General features: G+C 41.9%; 1 protein-coding gene and 1 long non-coding RNA gene across 3 annotated transcripts; one reads left to right on the top strand and one right to left on the bottom strand.

Annotated features, from left to right (window-relative positions):
- Positions 1-1497: 1497 nt before the first annotated feature.
- On the top strand, positions 1498-21132 carry LOC133479748 (sodium- and chloride-dependent transporter XTRP3-like). 2 transcript variants are annotated; one of them, XM_061777094.1, is made up of 11 exons: positions 1498-1672; positions 4976-5116; positions 6550-6641; positions 6745-6972; positions 8167-8277; positions 8459-8700; positions 8879-9041; positions 11828-12029; positions 18062-18221; positions 18324-18489; positions 20292-21132. In XM_061777094.1, the coding sequence occupies exons 1-11, from the start codon at positions 1549-1551 to the stop codon at positions 20457-20459; spliced, it is 1797 nt and encodes a 598-aa protein (XP_061633078.1). In that variant the 5' UTR covers positions 1498-1548; the 3' UTR covers positions 20460-21132. The 2 variants fall into 2 exon arrangements, with proteins under 2 accessions (XP_061633078.1, XP_061633079.1); XM_061777095.1 differs by lacking the exon at positions 1498-1672 and having other exon boundaries at positions 4978-5116; positions 6550-6619.
- On the bottom strand, positions 7498-8159 carry LOC133479749 (uncharacterized). Its single transcript, XR_009789060.1, has 3 exons — positions 8015-8159; positions 7751-7919; positions 7498-7662 (listed from the first exon to the last, which is right to left on the bottom strand). It is a non-coding gene; the product is annotated as an uncharacterized LOC133479749 (long non-coding RNA).
- Positions 21133-23131: the final 1999 nt, after the last annotated feature.

Genomic DNA, 23131 nt, shown 5'->3' on the forward strand with positions numbered 1-23131 from the left:
ATACAAAAGAAAAAGCACTAATTGTAAACAGGATGAGAGAAGTAAATCATTACATTATCTACAACAATGAAACATTAAATATGAGTGTTGCATGGCGCTGTAGTGCTACACCCTGTGAGGGAAGGAAAGACAAGATAGAACAGGACAATGACAGGAGAAGAAGCATGCAGGACAAGGGTCTACAACTGAAGTGTGGTGGCATTAATTATGTAAATTATAAAAGTCTACAGGACGAGAGTATAAGTAAGGGGATACACAAGCGATTTGCATATTCATGAGTTATTTGTCGCAGTAAGTGCATAACCCTAGGGGTGTGTGCCTGCGGAACATGCAAGTGAATTGATACTGTTTTACATGCACAATGACTGACAGAAGTGTCCTGTAATTGCTGTGGCCGCACCGCAATGGCTGAGGACCTGAACCAATCAATCGAGGGGCGGGAGCAGCCCGGCGGACGGGACACGTCCCACACCGAGGGACCCAGGGCGGGTCCGCCGGCCCCACCAGGGCGCCCCGACATCCGGCCACCCATTGGGGGCCGCAGGGACCCAATGCCACCCCCCCCCCCCCCCAGCCAACCCGCCACAAAGCCCCCCCCCACCACCACCACAAGAAGAGCCAGACGCCCCCCCCCAACCCGCAGGGCCCGTGATGCAGCCAGTCCCCACCCAGCCCGAGGACGGGAGTGTGTCCCTTATTTGTTGGAAAGGAGGGCGGATAGAGGCACCTGACAAGGGAATGATAGGGGGGGGGGGGGGCAACCCAAGGAGTGGCCCCAACACCAAGCAGTCATCCAGCCTGGGGGGCCCGGCCTCAGGAGCACTGCCATGCAAGTAAGTGAGACCCACTTGTATCAGTGCCCCCGAGTGGTGTGGTGCACTTAAATCTGGAGAGGTCCACAGCATCTCAATCAAATTCACATACTGTACTTTTTCCTCCCACTGTACGTATTCATTTAATCAAACAGACAGCAATCATACATCATATCTGTAGATGATGTGATTTTGAAGGCGGCACAGTGGGCAACTGGTTAGCACATCTGTCTCACTGTTCTGAGGTTCAAATCCCGGTTCAAATCCCAGCCCCGCCTGTGTGGAGTTTCCATGTTCTCCCCATGCCTGCGTGGGTTTCTCCCACATGCAAAAAAAAACATGCATGGTAGGTCAATTGAAGACTCGAAATTGTCTGGAGGCGACTCTAGGGAGGATAAGCGATGGCGAAAAAGAATGGATGGATGTGATTCTGATCAACTATGACGGCAAATTACAAATGCGGTATTTTGGGATTCACAACAAAATTGTCTTACAGAACCCTCAATGGTCAGGTTCTGCCATATTTGCTGTCATTGTATTGTCCTGGTAGGTCAGTGCAGCCTGCTTACTTAATGTCAACCCATGAAGTGGCTTCGGCTGGGTTGAAGCCCCGCCCACTCCCCCCCCCCCCCCCCCCCCCCTTTTTAACAGCTCCAATCACGGAGCTGTTAAAAGGCTGCAGGCGGTCCGGCGCCTCACACAACCTTCCGACGAGTCACCGAGCAAAGACGCAGACATGGAAAAGGATGCTCGACCCAACTGGGACAGTCCCTTGCAGTTCGTATTGGCCTGTGTTTCCTATGCGGTCGGACTGGGCAACGTGTGGAGATTCCCGTACCTGTGCCAGATGCACGGCGGAGGTAAGACCTCCAGACCACGTTTGTCCTGTTCGTCGTGGAAATACTGCAGTGGCGCGTTTCTTAGCCCTCAAATCACCCAACTCAAATGTCCTTATAATATTTCACAAGCTCCCTACCCTGAAAAAAAAACAACAACAACAAAAACAACTTCATTTTCGGTTGCACACGATTCAAATGTTCTTCTTTTTCCTCGAAAATAATCAAATAATATGTTAGTTGAACACGTTTTAAGCAACCGATGTACGTTTGAATTTTATCCATTCAAAAGGCTTTTTCAGTGCACTACTTATTTTTAGTTCAAGACCCAATTTGTCACCGAGGCCACTGCATTAAAATAATAATAAGAAGAAGAATAAAAATAAAGGCATAAAATATTAATTGACTCATAAAACTGAGTAATTAAATTGAAAATGAGAATTTAATAAGAATGGAAGGGGGAATGTGCTTGATGAATTGAGCAGCGAATCGTCAGTGTTGTTTGCCAAAGGTTGTAATTGTTTATCAGTTCTAAAAATCTGTGTTGTTGCTGTTGTCATTTTTTTTATTTATTTTTTTAATGAATGTAATTAATTTTGCGACTGACTGCAACTCGATCTTTATTTTTTGTTGTTGTTTTTGTTTGAGATTAAGAGACAAACCGGCAGATAAATGACTTGGTCAAGAAAAACTTAGAAACACTTAGAAACTTAGAAATAACACTTTCTTGATCAGTTGACCTGTATTACACACAACTGTCAGTTTCTTGTCAACCAGTATGCCCAAATACCCCAAAGTTGTGATTTGTGTCAATTATTTCAATAGTCTAATATTTATTTTCTTGCTTTCACTTCAGTTTGTCCCGCAATGATCCTCCCAACAATTCTCACTGTTGAAGCTAAGTGAAAGTGAAAATTCCAAATTCTAAACCCCACCCCCAAAAGTTTAAAACCATTATAGTTTATTACACGACTAGAGGCTCTTTTTTTCATTTAATAACTTTTTTTTTTTTTTTTTTAAATCATCATTATTACATGTATCATAATCATATATACCAATATAATATACTTAGTTTGTTGTTATTAGTATATTACTTTGCTCTTTGTCTGGGAGAAAATGGTTCTACTTCCTTAATGTTTCAAATGTAATGTTTAACATTTTCACATTTCTACATACGTGGAAGAGAGATGACCACAGGTTTGAATTTGATAGATTTGAATACACAGATTAAGACACAATTCCTGTAATGTCAGGTAGGTGGGTTGTAAAAATTTCCAAACAAACCCTTATCAGACTGTGAGTTGATACAAAGTTGAAGCGAGCTGTAAACCTCAATAGCATGTCGTAAACTATCGGGCCGAACCATGGAGTGACACTGCAAATAAATGAGCTCTATAGAGCGTGCAGCCTCTCATCTGTTAAAGCGCCACACAGTAAAGGTAGGCGATAAGAGCTAATGACATGACAATAGACAAACGTAACAAGAGAACAACAGCATGATGACCGTTATTCCTAAAGTACCCCAGAAGTTTGAAATTGAATTTGTCGAATTGAATTTGAAACGCTCAACTTGAATGTGAAAATATATAGATTGGAATTTTGATTGCGGACCAAATAATCTTACATTCGCTTTCAAGTTGAACGGACTTCAGTTCCAAACTAATAAATTCAATTTCAAATTATACTATTCAGAAAAAAAAGACTCTTCTAATGCAATGTTTCAAATTAAACAATACAAATTCAAATTCACTTTACGAGTGAGGGAAGAATGGAACGGGAGATCGACAGGCGGATCGGTGCAGCGTCTGCAGTGATGCGAACTTTGTATCGGTCCGTTGTGGTAAAGAAAGAGCTAAGCCGAAAGGCGAAGCTCTCAATTTACCGGTCGATCTTCGTTCCTACCCTCACCTATGGTCATGAGCTGTGGGTCGTGACCGAAAGAACAAGATCCCGGATACAAGCGGCTGAAATGAGTTTCCTCCGCAGGGTGTCCGGGCTCTCCCTTAGAGATAGGGTGAGAAGCTTGGTCATCCGGGAGGATCTCAGAGTAGAGCCGCTGCTCCTCCGCATTGAGAGGAGCCAGATGAGGTGGCTGGGGCATCTGATTCGGATGCCTCCCGGACGCCTCCCTGGTGAGGTGTTCCGGGCATGTCCCACCGGGAGGAGACCCCGAGGACGACCCAGGACACGCTGGAGAGACTACATCCTTCGGCTGGCCTGGGAACGCCTCGGGATCCCCCCGGAAGAGCTGGATGAAGTGGCTGGGGAGAGGGAAGTCTGGGCGTCCCTGCTGAAGCTACTGCCCCCGCGACCCGACCCGGATAAGCGGTAGAAAATGGATGGATGGATGGATGGATGAAATTCAAATTGTTTTTCAAATGCAGTTATTCAGGTTTAGCACTTCAAATTCAAATATAAATTATTCAAATTCAGTTCCCAGTGGCACATATTACAGCCCAGAGTAATTGCTAGAAATGCATAGTAGAAAAGTTGATGGTACTGTCATGTTAAAATGTCATGATTCACTTTTGGACTACTGTAGTTTAGTGTGAATCTTCAATGCATCCATCCATTTTCTTTCCCGCTTATCCTCACTAGGGTCGCGGGCTTCTGGAGCCTATTCCAGCTATATTCGGGCAGGAGGCGGGGTACACCCTGAACCTAAAACCTAAACCTTCTGAAACCATTTGGAATACACATTGTCGGGATTTATAATTCGAAAAAAAGGACGAAATGTATGTGACTCTGTTGGACTCATTTATGATGTAGTAAATGTACTTTGCTATTGACTGTATATTTGATCGAGAATATGAAAGAAAGTACTTGTTGTTAATGAATTTGTAAGTAGTCAATTGAAAAGATTCACCCTCATCAACAGAAACGCTATGCGCTATCTGCTTATCTTTATTAGGTGTATCGCAAATCATATTTCCTGTTGCAGTGTCACATCAACGAATCTATGTATCCAATAGACTGATTTTTACTGTAGGTATCATAGTGCTTCCACTGTAGTCACGTGTTCATTAGCCGTTAGTGTATTCTGAGTGCATTATTAATTATGTCAAAGTTCAAGAGATAAAACTCTCAAGTGTTTATTGACGGGCTACTTGTGGTAGATGATACAGAGGTACAGACTCAGAATAATAAGCATTATAGGGGCGGTAGTAGCTTAACCACAAAGATTTGAGCTTGGGAACTTTTTCAATTACAGTATTACATGAAAAAAAAATAAAGCTAGAGAACCTGTAGCAACTACAAGATACTAATCGTATTATTCGCCTTAATTGATAGAACCAACAAAAGACTAATTGTGCTTGCCTCCAACAGGGGGTTTCTTGATTCCATATCTGGTGATGCTGTTTATTGTGGGTGTGCCGTTTTTCTACATGGAGCTCGCCATTGGTCAAAAGATGCGCTTGGGAAGCATCGGCGCCTGGTCAGCCATTAGCCCTTATTTGGGAGGAGTGGGTAAGTACGTGAAACAAACATGTTATTGTTGCAATTTGGAGATACGTAACTAACTCCTTAACTGCTGTACTGTAAAAAGTAAAAACACAACAAATTATGTGAGCACCCTTGATGTGTCGTGAACTTGCAAAAAGTGGATAACTCATGCTCCATGGAGGTCATTCTTTCTCATTCTCATTCACTAAACACAGCTGACTTTGTGGTGGAGAGTACATTGTTCTTTTACGAACGATGTTGACTTATTGTCACTTTAGCCAGACAGTAATGGACGAAGGAGCCAGGACAGAGACGTGTGTCAGTCTCGTGTGTTGTAACCTTTTTGGGTTGTATGGCCACCATCATCATCCCTGATGGTCATCCCTGGCACCCTTATGTGGTGGAATTACCAAAAAAAAACAAAAAAACAAATGAAACGTAACCCATGTGTAGTTAATCGTTTCGATGCTTTCTGAACTAAGGTCTCGTGAAATATGCTGAGTACTTGTAAGATTTGCTGATGTCTGACATGATGATTCAACCTTTACGTTTTGAGGCATATTTTATATTGCAATTCTGGATGGTTGAAGATTCAAGTTGTTTATTGTCATATGCACAGTAAAAAATACAGTGGTACACTGAGAAATGAATTTTTACTAAGCTCCACTTACACAAAGAATGCAACAGATAAAAGAACAATTTGAATAATGAAAGATAAAAAACAAAAATAAGTATGTATAGCAGGTTGCAGAGGTATTGCACACTGTAAACATTCAAGTGAGGAGGATTACAAATGGAAAAAAATATATATATTGCACAGTGTGGTTCACACAATTTTATGTGATTTGAACTCCAAATTGTCGAAATTTGAAAGTTGTAATGTAGGGACAGATGTAACAGGAAGTGTAAAACCAATGTATCATATTTGATTTACAGTCCATTAGGGATGAACCGATCACCAATACAAGTATCGGTGCCAATGCTGTACATCTGTACAGTATCAGTCGTCATAAAAATGCTCCGATACTATGCACCGATATGACCGAGTCACATGACTAGACTTTCAGGTGACTTTCAGATTATGCTCTGCAAAATAGATGATGATCTCTGCTCAGGTGGTAATCATCAGCGATGATTATTTCTCTAGAAGAATTACCATTATCATCATGAACACATGCCTATTTATGAAATTTGCCCTCTCCATTCAACCCATCACAGTAGTGATGTTTTTTTTTTTTTTAAGACCTGCTTGTTTTAACTTAATTCTTCAATTGGTTTTCCTTCTTTCTCGGGATTTTCTCAGGGCGATTACATGTTGCCACCTGTGACAGTTTTCTGTTATTTTTTTTAATTTTGTACAGTATAATAACTCAGACGTCTGTAAAAAAAATTTTTTTTAAATGAATGAAATAAAAGCCACACTTTTAAAACAATCTTAATCTTCACATTCATTTCAGGTCTTGCTAGTGTTATGGCATCCCTGTATCTTTGCCTCTACTACAACATCATCAATGCATGGAGTTTCTGGTACCTCTTTAATTCATTTCAAGTGAGCTACTAAATAACAATTTACTGGATATGATTAACGTCTATAGGAAATTCCGAGCTCATTTGGGCCTTTACGATAACATTTCTCATGTTTGCATTCACAGTCTGTGCTGCCCTGGTCAGAGTGCCCTGTTAATTCCAACCTGACGGGACCCATAGAAGAGTGCCAAAAGGGTTCTCCGACTCAGTACTTCTTTTTTAGAGAAACACTGAACATTTCTTCTTCTATTGAAGAGGCTGGAGGCATTCACACAAGCCAGGCTTTGTGTCTCCTGCTGGCCTGGGCGATAACCTATCTCTTCATTATCCATGGAGTAAAGTCATCTGGGAAGGTAAGAGAAGTTTGAATGTTAAAACTTTCTTTTCAATCTGCCTTTGATGAGAACTGACAACATGAGTGTCACGGTTGGTTAACCAAACCATATTGGACTGTACCCAAAAGCAGACTGAGACTGAGGAAGCAGTTGGAAGGGGTTTGTTAGGGTCAAGCGCAAAGTCAAGAATTCCAAGACTTGAACTGGGTCCGGAAGAGTGGCACTGGTGGAGAAAGGTTTGAGCAGAGAGACATGAAACGTGGGATGGATCTTGAGAGCCTGGGGAAGCTGACTGTAGGAATACTCACGGAGGGTTCGGAGAGGCGGGGTTTTCCGGAATGCATCTGAGCAGAAATGAGGCATACTTGCTGTGTAATGGTGCTAATAGAGTCCATGATTTGCTGGAGATTTGTATCCTGTCAACCGATGTGTGCTTCTCTCAATGCTTCTGGAGTCACTGGGTCCATGGTGGCCAGCGTATTCTGTCACGGTTGGTAACCAAACGATATTGGACTGGACCCAAAAGCAGACTGAGACTGAGGAAGCAGTTGGAAAGGCTTTATTAGGGTGAAGCGCAAGGTCAAGAACTCCAAGACTTGAGCTGGGTCCGGAGGAGCAGGGAGCATGCAGGAGACTGGAGCGCTAGCAGGTGAGTGAGCTTGGCAGTGTGGTTGGTGTGGGCGTTGTGGCAGGAGGCACAGGAAGGCACTGGAGGAGGAAAACAGAGAGTAAGTTCAGGCACGGGTAATCAGGGAATCTTTTTTTACGAGCAGGAGTAACGAGTCGGCCAGTGTACCGCGTGGGAGCGAGAATACTCTGGTGCTCGAACACTGGAACTGGCAGGCTTAAATGCAGGCAGTGATGAGTGCTGATTGGAACCAGGTGCGCAGGCGAGGAGGTGATTAGTGCTGGAAAGAAAGATGGAAAAAAGAGGCACAAAGAGCCACCTATGCTCCACAGAGGAACTGCAGGGCACAGATCATGACAATGAGTCCTCTTCATTTTAATCTTTCTCTGGCATATAGTCTTATTTTTTCACATTCTTCTTCTCTTAACACACCTTGTTGAGGCTGGTTCCTCCATTGGAATATGTGGAATATGTGAAGAAACCCCCCTCCAAAAAAAACACACAACACAAGCGAACCGCTAATCCTTCGAAGGATTGACATGATGAACTCGGAACAAATATTTGTTGTTTGACTCTGTCTACAGGTGGTTTACTTTACTGCAACATTTCCGTATGTGGTCCTCATTATCTACCTCATCAGGGGTTTGACTCTTCCTGGTGCCATCAATGGCATCACATATATGTTCACCCCCAAGGTAAGGATGTATTAATTATGTCATTATTACATGACATGTAGCTATAACAAAAATATATTACAGTGTTGCATTTGGCTGACGAACTGTTGGCATATGTTGATTCCTACTGTGGCCAAGGAGAATGCAAATTGTGTTTGAATGTGTTATCTATATGTTTACCCATGTGTTTACATGCTTTTAGATTGAAGAACTGGCCAATCCCACTGCATGGATAAATGCTGCCACTCAAATTTTTTTTTCTCTGGGTTTGGGATTTGGCTCGCTTATAGCATTTTCCAGCTACAACCAGTACAACAACAATTTTGAGCACCAGGCCATCATTGTCTCCATAATCAACAGTGGAACCTCAATCTTTGCTTCCATCGTCACATTTTCCATCTACGGGTTTAAAGCAACAGTTAACTATGAGAACTGCCTGGAGAGGTGAGTGGGTGGTTTGCTCACTGTTGTGTATGAATGATGATCCAAATGTAATCAATGCAAGTTAGACCTTGGGTGTTCATAAAGCCCAAGGAAATAGTGAATGACTGATGGCGTTAGTCTGAGGTAATTGTCAAATGTCTGTGTAACGAGTGAACAGTACTACAATCTCCTCTTCCAGGACACGCATATTGCTGCTAAATACCTTTAATCTCGCAGAGGACACTATCAACATGGACAATGTGTTCGACTGGGTTAAAACACTCAATGCAACATACCCGGAGCAGTTTGCTGAACTTGGCAATAAACTGGAAGACTGTGACATTAGGGATGAACTAGACACAGTATGTTCTCCAACATTCTACTCCTCTTACAACACAATAAATGCGTCTTTGTTTTTATCAATGCATAGTTAGTGCCAGGTATAGTCAAAAAGTAATGACCCCAATTTAAGTTAACTTACTACTATATTTAGTTTTTTCTCAAATGTTCACAGCTTGTAGTTTACAGTAAATACTTGTTTGACGGTTTATTGAAAAAAAGCTTTGTTTCAGCCTGTTGTCTTCCTTTCTGTCATTTTGGAAGGAGCTCATTGTTGGCTGCCCATCAGTAGCAGAAACCTTTTGAAAATGTTTAGTGGTGGTCCCCTTCCAAAGCAATAAATTCAATCGCAGCGCTCTGCATCTGACTGGCATCCAACAATGACCTCGTTTCCTAAATAGCTGACAGGAAGACGAGAGGCTTAAACAAAACTTTTAAAAAAATAAACCTTCAAACAAGTATTTTTTAAACTACAAACTGACATTTTCTGAAAAGAAATTCAATTATTATAAGGTTAAATTACATTGGGACTTACTGGGCTTGTTACTTTTTGACTGCCCCTCATAGATATGAGTCTGTTGGACAAAGAGCTCCTCTGCTGCTGCATGTGTTAAACAAACCAGCCAACAACTGCCAATAAAACTCTTAAGGCTTCTTTATACTCCCGCCGTCGCGGTTGCATCACGTGACCGACGAATTGGCCCGCGCGGCCCCTGTGCGTAGCTTGACGCGCACACGGCAAAAATTGTTGCTGCGTGTAGAATGCCTCGTGATTGGTCCGTTTTAGTCACATGCTGTGATGATGTAATCAGCGTTTCTCCCGGTTCCACATAGCACCTACGCCGCCGCCTTCTCGATCGATTTTGCAGCATAATTAAACGTATCATCTGGTCATCTAGGTCCATTTGTTCTCGCCATTGTTGTTGCTTTGTTCCTTGTTACGGAAAGTAAAGTAAAAACGACTACCGGAAATGGCCAAAAAATGCAGAGGAAACTCCACCGTGGTGTCCTAGCCAATACCAGCTGTAGCGACACCCCTGACTTGGAGGAGAACTGCAGGTTATAAAGGCAAACTGCGTGACGTCACCGCGGTCGCCGCCCCCACATGTATAAAGAAGCCTTTAGCCTTACACTTTTCATTCTTGGTGGAGGTAATCAGCAATTATATTTCACACTTTGTGTAAGCATGCTCTGTCACGGTTGCTCATGCAGTGATTTCTCTGAACCTTTTGATGATATTATGGACTGTAGATGATGAAATCCCTAAATTCCTTGCAATTGTACATTGAGGAAAATAGTCCTTAAACTGTTCGACTATTTTCTCACATACTTGTTCACAAAGAGGTGAACCCCGCCCCATCTTTGCTTATGAATGACTGAACAATTCAGGGAAGCTCCTTTTATACCCAATCACGGCACCCACCTGTTCCCAATTAGCCTGTTCACCTGTGGGATGTTCCAAACAGGTGTTTGATGAGCATTCCTCAATTTTCTCAGTCTTTTATGCCACCTGTCGCAGCTTTTTTGGAACGTGTTGCAGCCATAAAATTCTAAGTTCATGATTATTTGCTAAAAACAATCAAGTTCATCAGTTTGAACATTAAACATCTTGTCTTTGTAGTGGTTCAAATATGGGTTGAACATGATTTGCAAATCATTGTATTCTGTTTTCTGCGATTGGCTGGCAACCAGTTCAGGGTGTACCCCGCCTCTCGCCCGAAGATTGCTGGGATAGACTCCAGCCTGCCCGCGACCCTAGTGAGGATAAGCGGAACGGAAGATGAATGAATGAATGTATTCTGTTTTTATTTATGTTTAACACAACGTCCCAACTTCATTGGAATTGGGGTTTTAGTTGCAACACTTTCTAGCTTAAATGATTAAAATATTATAATTTACATTTTAATCATTCATTCATTCATCCTCCGTTCCACTCATCCTCACTAGGGTCATGGGCATGCTGGAGCCTATCCCAGCTATCTTCGTGCGAAAGGCGGGGTACACCCTAAACTGGTCGCCAGCCAATCGCAATACATTTTAATTACTTCAGTAATTAGGTCTGGATTTTTGCAGTATTCCCGTTGCCTGTGCCACATGCACGGATCTGCTACATTAATTGAAAGTGTGATTTGGCAGCTTGGTAATGATGGGAAAATAAAATTGATCCTTTTATTGTCTTTATGAGCATTTGCATTTTTCTTCATATGCTAGGCTACGCTTCCCCAAGTAGAAGCCGTTTGCCTTGTCGCACCTCCGTTCACCACCCCTGGTCGTCAAGGTAACAACAGGCATATTCGGTATTGGCCCCAGTAGAGAGGGGCATGGTGGGCAGTGGTTAATTTTCATGAAATGGAACCATGAGGATTAAGTAATAAGGTGAAAAAATAAAGAGCAAATGATTTGTTCTTCGACTGGTTCCAAAACCGGGGAATTATCTCCCAATACTCAACAAAAAAATGACATAAAAAATATACAGTATATGACACTGATGAATGAAGTTTTATCAGCAATCATCAGGTATTATTTCTTGATTTTATGAACTTGTGAATTTCTTATGAACAAAACCGCTATTGACATCCAATCAAAGATACCTGTCTTACATGATCGTGGTAGGGTGAGAGGTCATCAAAGATCATGTACGGTATAGTCACAACTTAAAAGTTGTTTTATAGATAGTAGTTTTCCTTTACCACTTCTTTCTTGAGTAAAGTCCATCTTCATACACAATCTTCTAGGAGGCCAAATCAAGGTAAATTGGAGTCATAAACTCTTATCACGGAACTTTGTTTTTCTCTCTCATCTTTTTCAGGCAGTGGAAGGGGTTGGTCTTGCCTTCATTGTTTACACCGAAGCCATTCAAAACTTGCCCCTGCCTCAGTTATGGTCAGTGCTGTACTTCTTCATGCTCCTGCTTCTGGGAATGGGCAGCATGCTAGGCAACATGACCGCCATCACCACCCCACTACGTGACTTTAAGATGCTGTCTAATGTTAGCAATGAAGTGTTAAACGGTAAGACCTGGCTAGATATTGTTTGATACACTGTATTTTTTTTTTTTTATGTTTCTTTGGTAATAACGTACTTCTTTAGTCAAGCCTTTCAGTATGTGTGGATTTTTCTTGGGTACTCTGCTGCAAAGGCCACACGTTTTGATTTTTTATACCTTTCTGCCGTTTGACTTACTCAAGGTACTTGTACAATATTGCATTATTCACCAGCGAGCTGCTATTGAAAAAGTAAGCTTGCTGGTTTGCAAGGATTCAAGAACTTCAATTATCATACCGACACACATTTACACATGGCATGGTGCGAAGTTTGATACCCAAGGACCCAGATTAGCCCAATAAGTGTCAAGACTTATAAATAAATTAATAATCAAAGAATACAAAAATAAATAAGATAAAATAAAATACATTTTTAAAAAGTTGCCTGAAGTCAGTTGGGATAGGCTCCAGCACACCTGCGACCCTAATGAGGATAAGCTGTATAAAAGATGGAATGATGGATGGTTTCTTGAGGGTTTAGAAAAGTGCCCCCCTGGTCATCATGGTAACAAAAAGCCATAGCAGCATAAGCATTAAACAGAACAGCTCCCAAAAGTGATTTGAGCTAGAGTATGACGAGGCTTGGGTAGTAACGGAGTACATGTAATGGGATTACGTTATCAGAATACAAAAATAATAACTGTATTCTTTACAGTTACTGGGGGGGGGGGGGGGGGGGGGGGGGAACGGAATCAGATGACAGTTACATTTATTAAAAATGTGAATTATTTTGCAGGATTACAATTTTAATGTGGTGAGAGGCCGGTAGTTGATTTTGAGCCCCAACCTTTTCCAGAATTAGCAGTGCATCATCGTGTCATAAAGTGGGAGGCGTGCGTGCCTGCGTGTGTGTGTCAGTGAGTGGAAGGGTTAAGCTACCGCTAACTGCAAAGGCTGCATTCATAAGTTGAATAAGTCCTCTGTTTTTACATTTCACTTCATATATCACACACACTGAGTCATGTGGATAGGTTTTAAATCATTTTTTATGAAGCTTGCACGTCTGTCTCACTGTTCTCAGGTTTCGGATTTGAATCCCAGGTACTCTGTGTTCCTCGCGCTCCCGCATTCCAAAAACATGGATATTAAAAACATTTAAAGAACGTGACAGAAAATACAGATCTATATATATATATGTTATTGATGTTGAATTTATGTAGTCAGTTGGATTAATCCAAAAGTACCTGGAAGTAATCAATTTACATCCATCCATCCATTCTCAATACCACTCATCCTGTTCGGGGTCACGAGGTGCTGGAGCTTATCCCAGATGACATCAGGCAAAAAGTAGACTACACCCTGAACTGGTCACCAGGCCACACATAAACACAGGCAAGCCTTCACACTGTCACTGAGTGGGAACTGAACCAACGCTGCCAGCACGAAAGTCAGGCGAATGTACCACTACACCATCAGCGACCACTGTTAGTTAGGTAACATTACTTGAATATTGTGGTACTTGGATGATGTTTTTAACAGGTACCTAGTCACTGTATCGGAATACATTTCTAAAGTAACCCTCCCAACCCTGATTATGATAAGGAGATGTGCTAACCAGTCTTCCACCGTGCCAGAATTAAATACCCCAACTGTCAAAACATCTGATTGAATTAAAACAATAACAGTAAATGGTAGTCAGATAAACCAACTCTTTGTAGTAAATAAATAATCATTTGCGGACCAATTAGCAGAATTTGGGTAATTTCCCGCAGCACACCTGAGATCTCTCGGGGCGTAGGCCTGCTAATGTGCTGCAGCGCAGTCGTTGGGAATCACAGCTGCAGTATACTGTATACAGTATGTGGCACATGGACACATCGGCAAACACAAACAACCAAAACACAAAATTGCATATGGCTCTTTGCCTCTCAGTTCTGAGGTCCCGGGTTCAAATCTGGCCTCCCTGTATGGAGTTTGTATGCTCTCCCACACCATGTTTTCTCCTGGTACTCTGGTTTCCTCCCACATTCCAAAAACATGCATCGTAGGTTGATTTAAGACTCTAAATTGTCCGTAGGTGTGAATGTGAATGGTTGTTTGTCTATATATGCCCTGCGATTGGCTGGCAACCAGTCCAGGGTGTACCCTACCTCTTGCTGAAATAGGCACCAGCACACCTGTGACCCTAGTGAGGATAAGCGATTAGGAAAATGGATGGATGGATCATTAAAGTACTTTGTGGCAGTCTTGATGTAACCTGTCTTTCGCCTGTAGCCAATGGTAGGTCACTCCCACCTTCACGGAGAAATAGCAAATTTTTCCCAAAATAAAATAGGCAACAAAGTTCTATTCATTTTATGTTACTGATTTACTCAATTCCTGAGTAAACTTTATTTTTAAATACAACCCTAATTCCAATGAAGTTGGGATGTTGTGTTAAACATAAATAAAAACAGAATACAATGATTTGCAAATCATGTTCAACCTATATTTAATTGAATACACTACAAAGACAAGATATTTAATGTTCAAACTGATAAACTTCATTGTTTTTAGCAAGTAATCATTAACTTAGAATTTCATGGCTGCAACACATTCCAAAAAAGCTGGGACAGGGTCATGTTTACCACTGTGTTACATCACCTTTTCTTTAAACAACATTCAATAAATGTTTGGGAACTGAGGACACTAATTGTTGAAGCTTTGTAGGTGGAATTCTTTCCCATTTTTGCTTGATGTACAGCTTCAGCTGTTCAACAGTCTGGGGTCTCCATTGTCGTATTTTACGCTTCATAATGCGCCACACATTTTCAATGGGAGACAGGTCTGTCTAGTACCCGCACTCTTTTACTACGAAGCCACGCTGTTGTAACACGTGCAGAATGTGGTTTGGCATTGTCTTGCTGAATAAGCAGGGGCGTCCATGAAAACGACATTGCTTGGATGGCAGCATATGTTTCTCCAAAACCTGTATGTACCTTTCAGCATTAATGGTGCCTTCACAGATGTGTAAATTACCCATGCCATTGGCACTAACACAGCCCCATACCATCACAGATGCTGGCTTTTGAACTTTGCGTCCATAACAGTCCGGATGCTTCTTTTCCTCTTTGGCCCGCAGGACACGACGTCCACAATTTCCAAAAACAATTTGAAATGTGGACTCGTCGGACCACAGAACACTTTTGCACTTTGCATCAGTCCATCTTAGATGAGCTCGGGCCAGAGAAGCCAGCGACGTTTCTGGGTGTTGTTGATAAATTGCTCTTGCTTTGCATAGTAGAGTTTCAAGTTGCACTTACGGATGTAGCGCCGAACTGTATTTACTGACATTGGTTTTCCGAAGTGTTCCTGAGCCTATGTGGTGATATCATTTACACATTGATGTGGGTTTTTGATGCAGTGCCGCCTGAGGGATCGAAGGTCACGGGCATTCAATGTTGCTTTTCGGCCTTGCCACTTACATGCAGTGATTTCTCCAGATTCTCTGAACCTTTTGATATTATGGACCGTAGATGATGAAATCCCTAAATTCCTTGCAATTATACATTGAGGAACATTGTCTTTAAACTGTTCGACTATTTTATCACCTCGCCCCATCTTTGCTTGTGAATGACTGAGCAATTCAGGGAAGCTCCTTTTATACCCAATCATGGCACCCACCTGTTCCCAATTAGCCTGTTCACCTGTGGGATGTTCCAAACAGGTGTTTGATGAGCATTCCTTAACTTTCTCAGTCTTGTTTGCCACTGTCCCAGCTTTTTTGGAACGTGTTGCAACCATACAATTCTAAGTTAATGATTATTTGGTAAAAACAATAAAGTTTATCAGTTTGAACATTAAATAATCTTGTCTTTGTAGTGTATTCAATTAAATATAGTTTGAACATCCATCCATCCATTTTCTGAGCCGCTTCTCCTCACTAGGGTCGCGGGCGTGCTGGAGCCTATTTCCAGCTGTCATCGGGCAGGAGGCGGGGTACGCCCTGAACTGGTTGCCAGCCAATCGCAGGGCACATACAAACAAACAACCATTCGCACTCACAGTCACACCTACGGGCAATTTATAGTCACCAATTAATGCATGTTTTTGGGATGTGGGAGGAAACCGGAGTGTCCGGAAAAAACCCACACAGGCACGGGGAGAACATGCAAACTCCACACAGGCGGGGCCGGGGATTGAACCCAGGTCCACAGAACTGTGAGGCTGACGGTCTAACCAGTCCGCCACCGTGCCGCCCTCTAGTTTGAACATGATTTGCAAATCATTGTATTCTGTTTTTATTTATGTTTAACATATCCCAACTTCATTGGAATTGGGGTTGTACCTTTTATTAAATTTTTGACTCTTCTTTTGTCCCATGACCCCATATTGTCCTGAAAATGCCTGATCTCGGAAGCTAAGCAGCGCCGGCCCTGGTTAATACTTGGATGGGAGACCACTTAGGAATACCCAGTCCTGGGGGTTGGAGAGTAGGCCAATCACCTGCTCCCATAAAAAAAAAAAAAAAAAAAAAAAACACAGATTACAGAAACCGCAATTGTGGCCTCATGTGCCTCATGGTACTGAGAGCTCTGAAAGTGAAAAACTCTTGTCCCATGTACATTCTGTAGCGTATATGGTTGAGAAAAAAATTTATTAATTTAGGAGAAAAGAATAAGCCAGAAGTGACGCCTGGGTTATTTCCAGTTTAGCGTAATTTTAAGTTTCAGCGTGATAAATCAATCTATTTTGTCTCGAAAAGGAGCACCACGTCACTTTTTAGATGTATAAAATTTAGGAAAAAGCGACGACAAACCTTTTATCAGTCTCGTAATCTGAAGGTTGCTACATGAATTAGATAAGAGGTCTCGAAAACCAGAGGTCATTTGTCGAACCCAAACACACACAAATGATACAGGTAGTGAATTTTTATAGAAAATTTAATTAAATTTAACATGGGAATCTACCAGGGGAACAATGCAGGAAAGAAAACACAAAGGACAGACAAACATTGGCAAAGGAGACTGACTTGTGATGTTGGGAATGAGCAAGGGATGACAAGGCATATCGCTGGGGGTTCCAGTTCTCGTTAATTTAAACCCAAATATGCACTAATCTGTACTTTTAGTAGACCAGAAGCTGGACTTAAGTTGCGTGGAACAGAATTTAGGCAGGCGGGTCGATCTCCCGAATGTTTGGCTGGTCCGGTCCGCACAGGGAACGGGTGAATTTGGCGGAAAAGGAGGGAGGGGGGAAAAAAGACCAGGAAAAAAAAAATTGGTTCCCAGGCAGGGCGGCCGGAGCCCAGATGTCGCTCTTCGCAAGACGTTTGGAGCGGACCTGTGCTGCCCGCTACCTTCCCAACGGAGTTTGCCCAGGCACCCAAAAGGGTAGCTCGGAGCCCCGGCAGGGTGTCCTGCGGCGGGGAAGGGCCCGATGTGTCCTCGCCACCTCGTGGTGAGAGGTGGGGCATCCTGGCTGAGCCGGTCTTCGGCAAGTTGGTCGAACGAGAGGCAGCCCTCAACAAAGGGGGCTCCGGCCTCTGATGAGCTACTTGGGACTGGCTGGTTATTCATTTAGCGTCTGTGTGCGAAGTTAATCCTCCCGTGCTTCTTCTTTGATAAACAGACAAGGTTTTCCTTAGCTGTCTTGTGTACGCAGACTGGTTCAGCGAGGCAGTGGAGGCAGGTATGCGGAACAGCACGAGACTGGGGCGCTGGGTGTCATCTTTATACGCATGTCCGTTATAACTCTTTTGGAGAAAGCGTTCATGTTGTTGAACTACAGTATACCTTGACTGTAGTTGATCCATTCCGTTGTGTTCAACAGCTCACAAATGATGTTTACATACTGAGCCCTCTTTCTCGGAATACTGTTTCAGCTTTCAGACCAACTTCTAACTGCTGTTGGACCTTTTGGGTCTGTAGCTTGAAACAGTGTTTCTAGTGGTCTGTCGCCATGTGTCAATGTTTTAATGGTAATCAATCTAAACGTGCGAAACTTTATTGGCCCACCACATTTTCAAGTTTTTCTTTCACTTGGCTATACATTACCCGTGTGCTCTGTTTTCTTTTCAGGGACATTGTGTCTAATCCTGCTGCTGCTCGGGCTGGGCTTTACCACCCCATCTGGAAATTACTGGTTTACCATGTTCAATGAATATGGAGCATCTTTCGCCCTGCTCTTTGTCGTCATCATTGAGATTCTAACTGTCAGTTACCTTTATGGAATTAAAAGGTCAGTATGTTAACATTGTTCTCTATTCACTATGCATTTTAATCACTATGTTGTGCAAATACCAATGTGATGTTTGCTGAAATGATCATCTGCTTATTGCAGGTTTGAAAAAGACATAGAAGACATGATTGGCCACCGTCCAAATTGGTACTTTAAGATCATGTGGAAGATAGTCGGTCCCCTAGTCCTAATATGCCTCTTCATCTTCTATATCGTGAGCTATATTAGAGGAGGGACACCCACTTACCAAGCATGGAACAAGGAGCTGGTAAACTTTTTATTTGTTTGTTCATGTAGCATGATGCTCTATCAAACTGTTTAAATGTGTGCACAAAACATTTACATTTTTTTTACAGTTTCCAACTTTTTATAGATACAACACAATATGGAAATTGTTGTACCTTCGCTTGCATTACGTTTAGTTTTATGTGTGTGTAGCATTGCATAAGCTGGTATCTCATTTTTTGTAATTGAACAATGCATCAGTTCAATTCCTTCCTAGCACATATCAACAAACCTGTCATAGCACAAAATCACAAAATTGCAGTAAGTAATATGTCCATATCCAAAACTGAAGCAGTTCAGGTTTAGTGTATGAGACAAAGGTCTCAGGTTACATTCCTTAAAGGGACTGTAAAGTCATTCCCATGTTTTGTTTCTAAATATGTAATACGTGCAAAGACTGAGAACAATTTTGTCCTGAATTGTTGAGATATCGTGTTAAACTCTTTTTCACCTTTTCAGTTTTCCGTTAACAACAAACATTTTAAGAGGGGTAAAGAAGAGCCTAAAACAACTGTTAGTGACTTTAGTAACAAACTTTGGAGTGGGAGTGAATTTATGCAGAGGACTTCATGAACAAAGAATCAAATAGTAGATGTGGCTCACTTGTATAGTGTTTTTCTACCTTCAAGGTACTCAAAAGTGCTTTAACACGGTCTCCTCATTCACCTACTCATGACTCAGCATCAGGGAGTTCAGTATCCTATTCAAGGATACTTGGACATGGTCACTGGGGCCGAGGAGCAAACCCACAATCTTTGGGTTGGGAGACGACCACTCTATCACCTGAGCCAAAGTACAGAGGGTACACCAGAAGATGTAAACCACTACTTAGCAAAGAAAATAAAAATGGGAATGCCAGGTGGGAATTTGACAAAATGTACAGAGATGAGCCCCCAAACATTCCTAGACAAAGGACTAATGAGACAAAAATTCCTTTACCAGTAGTGCAATAATACTGACAACATGATGCTGAGTGACAGAGGAAGAGATGAATACAGTAATAATGGCACTACATGGCACTACAAAGATGTGCAAAATTTTCAAAGTGTCACTATGAAATTATTAATGAACTGTTTAAGTAGTTAATGACAAGAGGAAAGAAGCTATTGGAATTTCTGCTGGTTTTGATGTGCATTGTTCAATAGCACCTACCAGAGGGAAGGAGCTGGAAAAGGTGTTGTCAGGTTCTGCTTCCTCAGCAGCTCCACGCATTACATCCTCTGAGGGTGTAGTTGATGTTTGCATCCCACTTCAGGTCCTTCAAAGAAAGATGCAACTAAACTAATTGGTAGATCCCTCATCATGCAGATAATGACCTTAAACCTATCACCAAAACAACAACAACTAGTTAATCAAAGGAAAGAAGTGGAAGGTTTTTGACTGGCCAAGTCAATCTCCATACTTAAACGCTACAGAGCATGCATTTTACATACTAAAGAGGAAACAAACAAACTGAAAAATGGCTATGATGAAAACCTACAAAAACATCACAAATGAAAAATGCAAAAGTTTGTCAATCGTTCACAGGCTTGCTGCAACTAAATGTCAAACCATTTTAGTGTATCTGTTCCGATATTTTTGCTCACAAAAATGGGTGTTTCTTGTGTATTAGATTTAGATGTAAATACCTGGGAATAAAAGACACTTGTGTCTCATATTCATCTTTTCATGTCAAACCCAAATGTTTTCAATCCAGCAAAAATACATGTAATTTGTTTTCCATTACTGCATTCCAATGTATCATGTTAAGGCTGACCGCTAACTGTACGTCTATCTACTTTTCAGGGAAAGTCAGTGGTGATGGAATATCCTGTTTTTGGTCAAGTCTGCATTGCAATTCTGCTGGTGTCTCCAGCCAGCTGTGTTCCCCTCAAAGCTCTGTTCGTGTACTACACAAGCAGGAAACGGAGTTCTAGCAAAGATGGCCATTCAGTCAGCACCATATCTGCTTAGTGTGCCTACATTCGGATGATAATTTGCACCTTTCGTGGTACGGGCCTACTAGGTACCAGTCATCTCGCTTCCCTTAATTCTATCAAAATTTGTTAGTGTGGCACCATTTCACAACGGATTTCTCAAGGCACTTTACACAGGTCACAGCGGGTCTAGAACCATGCTTCTCACCCACACGTGAGCAAGGAAAACCTTCTTCTGAGGAAGAAAGATCCAATAGAATTGCTGATATATTAATATTTATTCATATTAATAGTGGCAAATGACTAAAGTTCATAGCTGCGCTAAACCATCTGGAAAGTTAGTGTTATTTGTTAAAGTTGTATTGTTTACCACCCCCCAATTATTTACAGTATATTCCATTATATGGATTTTTTTGATTTATATATATTTTAAAAGGACCAACATTTATTTTTGTATTAAATAACATTCATGATCCAGCAGCAATTCTATTGTATAAAGTATGATGATGGTATTGCGATTATTGCCTCGAATGTCCTGAAATATGCAATGTAAAATGTGTATATACTGTAGATAGCTGTCATCTGTTGAAATAAGTATACAATATTCAATATTCTGACACAAACTGATGTTCAGAAACTGTTGTATGCATTTCCCCATTTGTATTTTCTATTTTTAAAAAAACTAATAAAATACTACTGTATGTAATGCATTATGAGTAATGTAGCCATTTTGTAAAAGAATGTATCAAATGTTGAATGTTTTTACTAAAGACTAACAACTAATGGAATTGTGGTCTTTGTGGTCAAATGTTTAACAAAGCAAACACAAGAGTAAGATTAAGCATATTCAACAGAAAGGCAATTTGTAAGTATTCTTATTTCAGAAAAGAAAAACAAGATGATTAGTAAAGAGTGAAGTTACATCCAGAAGTATTGGGACACAGCATTGCATAATCAACCATAATGGATTTGAAATAAAACATTTAAAAATATCCTCTTATGTTCTAGATTCAGAATGGTGATCAGCTGAAACCTGGCCAATTTTTATCAGAATGATGGAAAGTACTGTATGGAGAAGTAACGGAACAACTTGTGTCAACCGTTGGCATGGGCATGCATGATCACTAATGGAACGGGCTCATTGCCGTTTATTGATGTGACTGCTGACAGAAATTAGCGGGTGAATTCTGAGATTTTACAATTATAACTGTGCTCACATTCAGCCAAACGCTACTGATGTGATGGTGCGGAAGCAACTCAGACCTTTTGGAAGGCAAATGGAAAATTCTTCCAGGTCAAGTCACTGGCCTGATCTCAACACAATACGAGATCATTTTCACTTTGTGAAGGCAGCAAGACCCACAAAAAAAAGCAACAAGTGAGGAGGTGCTTGCATTGAAAGACTAGTTAAGCATCTCCAAGGAGGGATACGAATTTGATGTCCATGGACTCCTGAATTCTGGCAGTTTGACAGCAACGGATTTTCATCAAAATATTTAAAGTTATTATTTAGGTATTTCTAATAATGACACTTTGTCAAAATACTTAAGAGTCCTAGGGAATTTACATTTTACATAAAACAGCTGTAATTCCCAAATGAAGATTATAATTTTGTGAAATCTTAAACTGACAGTCTACACTTCAAATGTGGTTTGACTTCAAATCCATTGTGGTATATGACGATAAACTCAAAAAGACTCATTGTCCAAATATTTCTGGATCAAACAAATTTTTAAGCATGTGAAATCTGAGAACATAGAGCCTGCCTTACAAATACAGCCTGTTTGCTGGTTTAAGACACCAAAACAGTTTAAAAAATATGAAGACGCTGACATTCATTCTTGAAGCGTAACAAGTGTAAGCCAAATGCAGTACACCAAGACCACAGGAATAGTTGGTAATGACTTTTTCAAAGTTTTGATAAAGAGACTCCCTAAGTTTGTGAAGGTTTCGTGGGCTTGGACAGGTAAGAGGTAGAACTCATTGTTGGGGACAGAAGGTTGACCACCAGAAGACAGATGAGGCAGAAGGGTCATAGGCACACAGGGTCACCGACAGGAGGAGATCAATCCAAGGAGGAGCGCTGGAGAGTGTCACGATCTGATGTTAACGGACCCAGAAGCAAGCGGAGGCTGAAAGGGTTGTGGTGAAAGGTTTATTGAAGCGGATATTAAGGTGGATCCTTGGGGGCGTATTGGCAGGTCGCCGAGACAGGGAAGGTGCGGCAGGCGGTGGCGTGAGCAGGTGGATGGCATGGCGGCGTGGCGGAGGAAGTCAGCACGGTGGGGAACACGGAGGGAGCACTGAGGGGAAGGAAGAAGATGGAGGTCAGAGGGGTATCTAAGAGTGGCGTATCTTACGTGCAAGTTTCATAGCCGCTGTACCGCAAGAGAAACGCTAATACTCTGGCAAGGACTGCCGGGATCTGACAGGCATTAATGCAGGTGGTAATGTAGGCTGATTGGTGACAGGTGCGCGGCCGAGGAGGTGCTGATTATTGCGAAGAGAGAGGGGAAGGGAGAGAGAGACAGAGAGAGAGAGGGAGAGAGGGGCGCAAAGCGTTCCCAAGCTCCAACAGAAGTACTGCAGGGCTCATGACAGTACCCCCCTCTCAACGGACACCTCCTGGCGTTCTTCCCGGATTCCCTGGGTGAGACGACTAAAAGTCCGAAAGAAGGGAGTCGTCAAGGATAAGCTTTCGAGAAATCA

Source organism: Phyllopteryx taeniolatus, chromosome 6, assembly GCF_024500385.1.
Source record: "Phyllopteryx taeniolatus isolate TA_2022b chromosome 6, UOR_Ptae_1.2, whole genome shotgun sequence".
In the NCBI taxonomy this organism is placed as follows: Eukaryota; Metazoa; Chordata; class Actinopteri; order Syngnathiformes; family Syngnathidae; genus Phyllopteryx; species Phyllopteryx taeniolatus.